Source organism: Dipodomys merriami, unplaced genomic scaffold (assembly GCF_024711535.1).
Source record: "Dipodomys merriami isolate MVZ:Mamm:240054 unplaced genomic scaffold, mDipMer1.0.p SCAF_34, whole genome shotgun sequence".
Taxonomy (NCBI): Eukaryota; Metazoa; Chordata; class Mammalia; order Rodentia; family Heteromyidae; genus Dipodomys; species Dipodomys merriami.
Genome location: NW_027204937.1, coordinates 17363513 through 17373469, shown reverse-complemented (window position 1 = coordinate 17373469; position 9957 = coordinate 17363513). Strand labels below are relative to the sequence as shown.

At 51.1% G+C, this 9957-nt stretch overlaps 1 protein-coding gene across 1 annotated transcript; it reads right to left on the bottom strand.

The window, feature by feature from the left end:
• Positions 1–569: 569 nt before the first annotated feature.
• On the bottom strand, positions 570–7520 carry LOC138803480 (protein L-Myc). Its single transcript, XM_069987566.1, has 3 exons — positions 7384–7520; positions 6450–6948; positions 570–3474 (listed from the first exon to the last, which is right to left on the bottom strand). The coding sequence occupies exons 1-3, from the start codon at positions 7462–7464 to the stop codon at positions 2876–2878; spliced, it is 1179 nt and encodes a 392-aa protein (XP_069843667.1). The 5' UTR covers positions 7465–7520; the 3' UTR covers positions 570–2875.
• Between the last annotated feature and the right edge of the window lie 2437 nt (positions 7521–9957).

The window sequence follows — 9957 nt, the reverse complement described above, 5'->3', positions numbered from 1 at the left end:
AGCCCGGGCAGGAGAGACCGTGAGACTCCTATCTCCAATAAACCACCAGAAAACCGGAAGTGGCGCTGTAGCTCAAGTGGTAGAGCGCTCGCCTTGAGCTGAAGAGCTGAGGGACAGCGTCCAGGCCCAGAGTTCAAGCCCCACGACCGACAAAAAAAAAAAAAAAAAAAAAAAAAGCTAAGCAAAGCTGGGTGCCAATGACTCAAGCCTTAATTCTAGCTACTCAGGAGACTGAGATCTAAGGATCATGGCTCAAAGTCAGCCTGGGCAGGAAAATCTGTGAGGCCCTTATCTCCAATTAAACACCAAAAGCCAGACATGGAACTGTAGCTCAAGTAGTATAGTGCTAGCTGTGGGCATGAAAGCTCAGGGACAGCACCCAGGCCCTGAGTTCAGCTGGCACCAAAAAACCCAAAGAACAAATAAACAAAAACAACAACAACAACTTCATAATTTAGAAAGAAGTCCAAAGTCTATTATTGCTTTGTTGATTATGGGCAAAATCCTGGGAAATAACATGTATCCCCATCTCACAGGAGGTAAGGAAACTAAGACTCAGAAAGACATGATGAAAAGACCCAGAAGTGGTAGAGCTGGGATTTTTGAGCTTTCTGAAGCACAAATTCAGCACTCTTTGCAATTCACTAGAGAATTCATTTTCATGGAGTACTGAGCTGACATTGTTTAGGCATGTCTGAAATGGCATTTCAGGAACCCAGAGTGGAATGACCAGGTTAGCAACACGGTTAGAGAAATGCAGCCGAAATGCAGCCGTCTGGGTCACTTGTGGCTACCCTGAAATAGTTTTCCTTGTATCCAGAAGACTCAGATGGTGTAAGCTGTCCCCACTGTGATATATTTGAGAAATCTTTTATTAGAAGATGTCCCAGAAGGCAACAGTTTAAAATCAGGCAATCAGAAATCACAACTAAATACAAAATTTCAGGTAAACTTGCCTTTCAAAATAAATCAGACCCTTGCAACAAGAGAATTGCCCAAGAGGTTTTTTTTTCCTTGTACAAAAACAGTTAACACCACTTTGCAAAAGGCATACAAAAATACAGTATAAAACAAAACAAAACAACTCCCCCAGCATAATACCCAGCAGCAGCTTATAAAACAGAAACTACTCAGGTGAGACATCAGTAACTTGTTCCATTCCTACACTCTCAAGACAGTTCTAGAAGTCAGTTGGCTCCTAAAAATCCTGCTTCCACAGTTACAGAAGCTATTTCTGAAATTTCTGCAGAAGTTCTCTGAGGCTAGGAAGCAACCTCAGAAACAGATCACCATACACAGTAGGTTAGGAAGTAGCAGCTGGTTTTTCAGAGCCACAAATAGTGCTGACCACCTCTACCCTGCCCCTACTGTCTAACCCAGAGCCAGCAGGAATCTGCTGTCTGTGCAGAGTTCTGGAAGGGCTGCTCCTTCTTCCAGGCCAGGCTGAACAGCTTCTGAGGTTGGACACATGGCACCTGCTGGGTTAGGTAGGTTCTCAGGCTGGAGGGCACAACTGGGTTTCCCTCAGAGCTGCAAGTCCAGCTGGGGCAATTTATAAGGGTTGGTTAAGCAGAGCTCCTGAAGGTGCCTTTACAACCACCAGGAAGCGAGTCCACCTTCTGGACCCAATGGGTGAGTTCCAAAAGCTCTGCCTAGCACCTTAGTAAGGCCCAGGTTCTGGGAAAGGGATCTGACTCATATCACCCTGGTAGAGAACCAGGCTGGTGGCTTGCAGAGCCAGCAAGCTTCTTGGAGTTGCATGATGAGAAGGACAGGTTTGCATGGTTCCAGTAGAATTTCAAATAGAGTCAAGGACGGAGACAAGAGGCAGGTAAGAAAGAGGAAATGGTACAGAGCTTCCTTCTGAGATGCCTTACACCTCCCTGCCTTAAGATTCCAAGATGGGCCTTAAATGGCCCTGGGGAAATAACTGGGTAAGGAACAAGTTCAAGAGTCAGGACTCCAAGCCTTCCTCGGTCTCGGGCTAGGACCGATTTTCCCTGTGTTTTGGGGAAACATTTCTGACCTGTGGGAAAGGATGCAGTAGAGCCCATTGCATAACAAAGGCAGAATGAAACAAACAACAAAAAAATCCCTTGTGGGGGTGGAAAGGTCCCTCTCTCAGAGGAAAGGGCCCTATGAGCTCTGACTTGAAGAACTCAGAGGCCAAGCTCTTTAAATGTTCTCAAGGTGGCAGCATTGAGGGAGAATGGGAGAGGTGTTGCCCAACATCATTTTATATATATATATGTATATGGATATACATATATATATATACACACACATATATTATATAAAGTTTCCACTCCTCAGCTACTGTAAAGTGTCTGACAGTGAGGTAATGGTCCATTGTTGATCAAGTCTGTGAGCTAGTCTTCACTCAGGACAGCTCGTGTGTCTCTTGGAAAAAGGAGCCTCAGAGAGCATCCAGGCCCAGCTGTCCTTGTGTCACCCCCAGAGACAGCAGTGGGAGCATCCTTTCCTAGCCCAAAGAGCCTGCCGAGTGTGAGATTTCATGCAGGCTGGAGCCCCTGACAACGTCCACCACCTGTTGCATAGCATCTGTCAGCCTTTTCTTCAGAGCTAGTGAGCTAGGCAGACCTCAAGACTCCTCAGTCAGCTGCCTGCTGAGAAAGCCAGAGGCGCCAGGGAGGACACAGCACTCCCCATTGGTGAGGGAGGAGGGAGAGCTCGGTTTCAGGGTTTCCAAGAATGCAAGCCCTTATTGTGTGTGCACCGGCTGCAATGCATTCTGGGACCTACTGTTCAGACCATCGAGCCTGGAACCAAAATGTGCAAATTACTAGAGGGGAAAGGGAGGTTAAAAAATAAACTCGTGTCTTTGTAAGACAAAAGAGTCAGGCTTTTTGATCAGTTAGTAGCCACTGAGGTATGCGATTCTTTTCTGCAGTTGCTGCTGCCGGCACCGGAGCTGCCTTTTCTCGGTAGCCATCCTCTTCTCAGCTCCAACCAGGGCTTGCAAGTATTCCAAGGCCTTGCTTAAGATCACTACTTTGGGGGCCTTGGAGCAGCTGGCCAGGGTGGGTACCTGGTCCCTCAATGCCAAGAACCTTGAGCGAAGGTCATTCCGCCTTTTGCGCTCCAAGAAGTTATGGTTCTTCCTCTTGGTCACATCCTCAGTATCAGAACTGACAGGTTTGGGATGGCAGGACTGAGGAGTCTCACTTTCTACAGGTTCAGGGCTCACGATTTCTTCATCTTCTTCATCCTCCTTTTCCTCGGGGGTGTCTTTTTCCAAAGTCTCTTCCTGGGGATCTCTCTCTGGAGCCTCTTCTTGGGAGCAACTTTCTGGGGGGAAACGAGCCGCATAGTTGTGCTGCTGCTGATGGATGGATATATGGAAGCGTTTCATGCAGGGGTCCAGAGGGTCTGCTCGCACAGTGATGGTGACTGGCTTCCGTAGACTCAGAGACTGTCTCTTCTCCACCGTCACGACATCGATTTCTTCACCCTCTGTCCAAGAAGAGAGATGAAATGCATCTATTAGAAATGCATGCACAAACCCTACACCCGTAGCTTTCTACGGAGGGGCTACATAGAGACATTTTTCTCAATGTTGATTATCAACAAATCGAAGTGAGGAAAAAGATGGTTGATTCATTTGTATTTGAGGTAAGGGCAGAGTGAAGGGAAAACAAACAAGAAGGAAAAATATTCTCCAATTTCCTTTTGCACAGCAAGGCTTAGAAAAGAACAAAAGGCAGACCCAAGCCAACAGCCCCCAGTCGGCACAAGCTCTCCCCTCCCCCACTCAGGGGATGGAGAGAAAGAGCTACCGGCCTGGGACAAAGTTTAGCTATAAAGATCTTCCCCAGTCGGGCTCTTTCATGCCCCATCAGAATTGTAAATGAGGGGTCTGTGGGCAGAGCTGCCCTTTGTTCCTGCCCAGAACAGCCTGCACTTGGGAATTGTTACTTTTCACAAGTTATAAATCCTATTATTCTCCCACCTCTCTATTCTGCTATCCTTTCAGAGGAATATGCACAGAAGGGAGGGCCACAGGCAGTCCTTCTCACCCACAGAGGGGAGAGGAAAGGTTTCCCTTAGGGGCGTTTTGCTCCTGGGTTCAATGGGTTTCTCGAGTCATCCATCATTTATAGGTCGTCTGCCCCACCCCCTTCTTGGGACCAGAAGAAGGTTAGATTTGGAATCACAGGTCACTGAGAGCTGCAGGAACTTTACAAAGGTACAAGTGACCTTTCCAAGCTACCTACAGCAGAGGTAGAAAATGAGGAGCAGAAGAATAACCCTGGATCCAAACCCCCAGAGACACTTGGCTATTTCCCTACCATTCCCTGGCTTGACTCTCTATTAGATTAACCCAACCAGGGAAGAGACAATTAGAGGAAAAACCATTCTGCTTCCCACATTTTGCAGCCCCCACACAGAAGGCTACCTTAATGCATTCTGGCCCCACAAGAGAAGAGCTTGGTTCTCAGCCTCTTTTGCATATCAGGAAGCTTGAGCCCCTTTGTCAGGAAGGCTTCCATTGTGTGGACAATCACATTATTTCTCCATTAATAAAACCTGACCATTCAGCCCTCCTGGCCCCAAAGCTAGTGATTGGCTGGCTAGGCTGTGTTTGGAATGTTGTTTTACTCAGCCCCTAGCTCCTATTGGCTGAGCTCTGCAGTCAGTCACACTCACCACCCCCCCTCATTGTTTGCAATCTGTTGCATTTTGTTCTAGGCCATGTGGCCAGAGAGTGAACCTGAAGCCCACAAACAGGTTCAGGTTAAAGAACAAGTCAGAAAATGATTCAGAAGGCTTTCCTCTATCACAAACCTTTACTTTCAGTGTTAAACCTCAAGGCTGGTAAAGATCCATGTAAGGAAGAAATCATTTATGACCTGCTTCACTTTTCAAAGTAGTTCTCTGCCTCTCCCAGATAAGGAACCATCTTCAGAGGGACAATCGCATTGCAAAGGGAGAAACTGAGAGACCCAGATCAGCCACATCTCCTTCCTTATCACTTCGGTGATGTTCTGGGTCTTAGACTTCTAAACTCCTGAAACAATACTTTCTACTCTATTATTCCACCAGCCCTTGTGCAGATACACCTTTATTGGTTTCTTGATTTCAAGACTCCTGTTCCAGCCATTAAACAAACACAAGCTCTTGATGAAAAGAGAAAGCAGGCTAAAAAAAGACCCTAATAGTGAATGGGGAGGGAGGGTGGAGTATCTTAAGTTTTTGTTATTCTCACTCTTTCCCTTTAGTGCATGACAACTTCCATACCTAATATCCAAGTTCTCAAAACACTCTTGTTAGTTATTCTTTAAAGCTAGAGTTTTTTTTTCTGTCTTGATTATGTGCCAATAACCTCAGTCTGCACCCTACAAGAGTACCCTCTACAATACTTCTCATGGGTGGAGTGGACTAAGAGACTGGGATGAGAACATCCTCTGTTGATAGAAGACACCAGTCTGCCCTCAGTGAGGTTTGCATTTGTGTCAAGTATTGGGGAGGGAGTCTTGGAGCTCTACAGCTATGGCCTCAGTACCTCATCCACACATTGGCACAGAAAAGGGGCCAGGAGCCAGTGAACTTTTGTTAAACTCAGGAGAGCTGCTGAAGCCCTCAGATGTATTAGGAGGAAGCTAAGACATCTTTGTACCTTACGTCAAAGCAGCAGGTGAGGTATAACCTTTTTCAGATAAGCTAAACATCAAGCAAGAAGTGCCTGATTGGGATAGAGGGCTGGGAGAAAAAGCTGGCTAGATGGTAGAAAGCTAGGCTCACTTCTAGTGGTTTCCTGTCTCTAAAGCCTCCGTTTGTCATCTGTTAAAGAGAAACATTTATTCCTCTCTTACCGGTCTCACAAGTGATGTACAGTGGTAAAGGAATGTACAATAGGAAATCATTCCCTCTTTTCCTCTTCCAGGAGGAAACTATTGGCATTTTAAAGTAAAGCAGACAGGGGATGGGGATTTTTGCTTGTTTGTTTTAAAGGATGAAGGTTTTGGCTTTGCAAAAAAGCTCCTCAGCCTCTTCTCTCCCTAACGGAGTGTGTGAGTTTCCCAGGGGGAAAAAAAAAAGGCAGTAACAAAACAGCTTCAAGCTTGGAGTGACTCCTAAGGGACTTCTTCCAACCTTCCAAGGACAGAAATCCCCTACAGTCCAGCTGGAGTATTTATTATTCTTTAAGCACCAACCCTCACCGAGTCTCCCTTGTCCCCAGAGGCTCCAATCACCATCTGAGGGACGCTGGCTCCCTCCTCACTTCTCCAAACTGTTTACCAACACACCCACGTGCCAGACAGACACTGCTAGGGGCTACCCCGACAGCTTCAGCTAGAAAAAAAAAAGGGGGGGGTGATAGCAAGGCTTGAGAAGAGCCAATGCTCGCGACCTCAGACGGTGTTAAAGGTTTGGCCACCCATGGGGGTGCCCCCTCCCCCTTTTAGGTGGCCTGGGGTTGTCCTTACCCGAATCGCTGGGGCTCTCAGACCCCGAGCAGGCCTGGGGTTTGGGCTCGCTCAGCTGACAGGGGGTGGCAGGCGCCGGGGTGCTGGCTTCTAGGCTGGGAGTACAGTCCGGGGTGGCGGGTGCCTTGGGCGGGTTCCCCCGCGGCACGCCAGGGGTGAGCCGGTCGCTCACCACTCTCTCCAGCCGTTCCCGGGCGGAGAAGCCGCTCCACATGCAGTCACGGCGGATGATGGAAGCGTAGTTCCTGCCCCAAGCTTTCGAATGACCCCGACATTCCGCTTCGTCCCCTCCGGGCCACGGCTCCGGAGGACCAGCCCCGGAGGTTGGGTCCCCGGCGGCGCCGAGATCGGAGCCCCAAGGCGGCGACGTGGGGGGCGACGGCACCAGCTCGAATTTCTTCCAGATGTCCTCGCTGGGCGCCGTGGAGCGGTAGAAATCCTCCCCGCAGTCATAGTCGTAGAAATAGTGCTGGTAGGAGTCGAAGTCCATGTCCGCTCCCTGCGGGAGGGCAGCGGGGACGTGCAGACTAGGGTACCCGCCCGAAGGAAGAGGCGACCCCAGGCTCCCCGGCGCCCCCGGCTAGCCGGGCTCCGGTCCCTCCCCAACCCCACCACCGGGCTTGCAGTCTGCGCCCTGCCCTTGCGTCCCCGAGCGCCTGGCCCCGGGTCACAGCGCCCCGGGAAGCGGCTCCCAGCGCGCGGACCAGGCAGCGGGGAGCGAGTTCAAAGCAAACTTTGCCAGCACCGCCCGCAGCGGAGCGCGGCTCCCAGGGCCCCTCTGGGCCGGGCCGAGCGGGGGCGCGCGGCGTTCACTGGGCAGCCGGCAGTCAACTCGCGTCCCCCTCCTCCTCCCCCGTCCCCCCCTCCCACCCCGCTAGGGCCCGATACCATCCCCGGGACCCGCGCCTATGCCTGGGGCCACCCGCAGTCTCACCTCGCTCCAGCCGCCCGCCACCTGGAGCGGACTGGCTCCCCGCCGGCTCGGGGCAGCCTGGCAGCCTGCACACACACACATGCGCGCCGCCGAGCGCGCGCCCCGTACTCACGAGCGCGCCCCTCCCCGCGCGCGCGCCCGTCCGGCCCCGGCCTCGCTCGAGCACAGCGGCCGGCGCGGGAGCGCGAGCTGCAGGCGCATTGTTTCCCGGCTGCCTTATATCTCGTCGCGCGCCCCGGGCTCGGGGACCGGGGGGTGGACCCTAGGGAACAAGCCCCGCCCCCTGACCCGCCCCTCTCCCCGCAGTCGACAGGTGGGGCCTGCCGCACCCCCTGGCTGCGCCGGTCAGCTCCTTTCCATCCCTTGTAGCCCCTTACTAAATAAATGGCACCCTGGGGAGCGCGGAGCTCCCGCAGCCCGTGGGTCGCCTGGTGGAGGCGGCACTCTGGAGAGGCGCCGGTGGTCCCCCGCCCGCCGACCTAAGGCCCGTCGAGCCCGCTCTGGGCCAGAGAACAAGACTACTCCTCGCCCCACCCGGCGAGCCTACTCCCCTCCCTTCCTCCTTCTCCCCCCACTCCCCCCCTCCCCGCCCCGCACCCCCACGGCTTCAGGTGCGTCCGGGTTGCGGCCGGGGCTCCGGGAACTGCACCTCCACCGCGCCACCTGGTGGCCCTCAGCTCGGATCTAGGGTTAGCTCGGGCATCGCTTCGTTAACGTTGGCCCATTCAAGTTTAGTGGCCCAATCTCGAATGGTAGTGAATGAGAATAGTGAAGATTTCGTCCCACACATTCTGAGCCTCCAGTTCATCTGTAAAATGAAGGAATGGGGACCCTAACCTCCCAGGGTGTAGGGAGGATTTCCGAGGATAAGAATATCTATGGGGCCAGGCGCTGGTGGCTCACGCCTGTAATCCTAGCTACTCAGGAGGCTGAGATCTGAGGATCGCGGTTCAAAGCCAGCCCGGGCAGGAAAGACCGTGAGACTCCTATCTCCAGTAAACCACCAGAAAACCGGAAGTGGCGCTGTAGCTCAAGTGGTAGAGCGCTCGCCTTGAGCTGAAGAGCTCAGCGCCCAGGCCCAGAGTTCAAGCCCCACGACCGACAAAAAAAAAAAAAAAAAGAATATCTATGGGGCTGGGAAGGTGGCTCACTGGTAGAGCGCTTGCCTTGCATGCATGAGGCCTGGGTTCGATTCCTCAGCAACACATAAGCAAAAAGAAAAAAGCTGGAAGTGGCGCTGTGGCTTAAATGGTAGAGCGCTAGCCTTGAGCTGAAGAGCTGAGGGACAACGCCCAGGCCCAGAGTTCAGGCCCCATGACTGGACCCCCCCCCCCAAAAAAAAGAGTATCTAGGGAAGGTGATAGGATCCATGGATGCGGGGCTGGAGGGGCTTAATCTCTGGAGCCTGCCTGGGGGCTGTCAGTAGTCTGGAATACATTTTCTCCAAGTCAAGGTCAAGTTGTCACCTACCTTTCTTCCTTTCCCTATTTCCTCATCACAGCCTTACTCCCTCCTTTTCGAGGAAAAAGAATTTGGCCTATTGATTTCTGTAAGCTTCCTTAAAACCCTTGCTTTCCCACTAACTGTAAAGGTCTGAGATGTACACCTAAAGGAAAGTAACTTAAAGATAGCAGCCAGGGGATCTAGAAGCCTCTACCTGGTATTTGTTTACTCCTACCCAATTGCCTCCTGTCTCTCTCTCTTTCCATTCCACCTTTGTGGTCCAAGAGCCCCAAACTACACACAGTTGGCAAGCAATTGGTTGTGATTGATGCAGAGGATTCAAGGTTTGAGTGATGTATGGGTGGGCAGGAAGGCAGGGAAGATGACACCTTCAACTTTGGATTTGTCAGGTCTAAGGTAGATGTGGGACATCTCTGAAGGCAGGAACAAGCTCAGTGATTACTTTGCAATTACTGCCCCAGGACAGCTTGTAGAGACAGTTGGGAACTGACTTACTGAGTGACCTAATCAACCAGATTGAGACAACCTGTATACCTTGCACTGCGTTGAATAGAAGGCTCAGAAGATTCCACATTTGGTTGCAGCCCTGAAACACACGGATTGGAGACTTGTTTTCTGATTTACAGGTGTCTGGGATGGTTCCAGTACCACTCATGGTTTTTGCTTACAAGTGATAGAAACCAATCTGATAAATTTAGCAGAAAATGGCCATTGGATGAAAATATGGGTATATAATTCATGGAAGACTGGACACCTACCTATGCTTGAAAAATGGGCTTTTTTTTTCTAGGGTGGAGCCCCTACTCAGCAGCAGTAGCCCCTTCCTATATTTTCATTGTTGTAGATACTATCTGGGGGCAATCAGGAGGTGCCCTCACTTCTAAGAGGAGGAAAAGAGGAAATAAATTGTCTTTTAAGCTGAGATCTGAGGATCTTGGTTCAAAGCCAGGCTAGGCAGAAGACTCTGTGAGGTTCTCATCTCCAGTTTAACCACCAAAAAGCCAGAAGTAAGGAAAAGGCTCAAGTGTTAGAGTGCAAGCCTTGAATGAAAAAGCCAAGCAAGAATGCAAGGCCCTGAGTTCAAGCACCAGTAGTCACACACACACACAC

Excerpts from the sequence above, each read along its gene's own strand:
- LOC138803480 (XM_069987566.1), bottom strand. The coding sequence starts at position 7,464 with ATGTGTGTGTGTGCAGGCTGCCAGGCTGCCCCGAGCCGGCGGGGAGCC. Across the intron at positions 6,949-7,383 it reads TGGCGGGCGGCTGGAGCGAG|GGAGCGGACATGGACTTCGA; the intron begins GTGAGACTGCGG and ends GCCCTCCCGCAG. Across the intron at positions 3,475-6,449 it reads TGAGAGCCCCAGCGATTCGG|AGGGTGAAGAAATCGATGTC; the intron begins GTAAGGACAACC and ends CTTCTTGGACAG.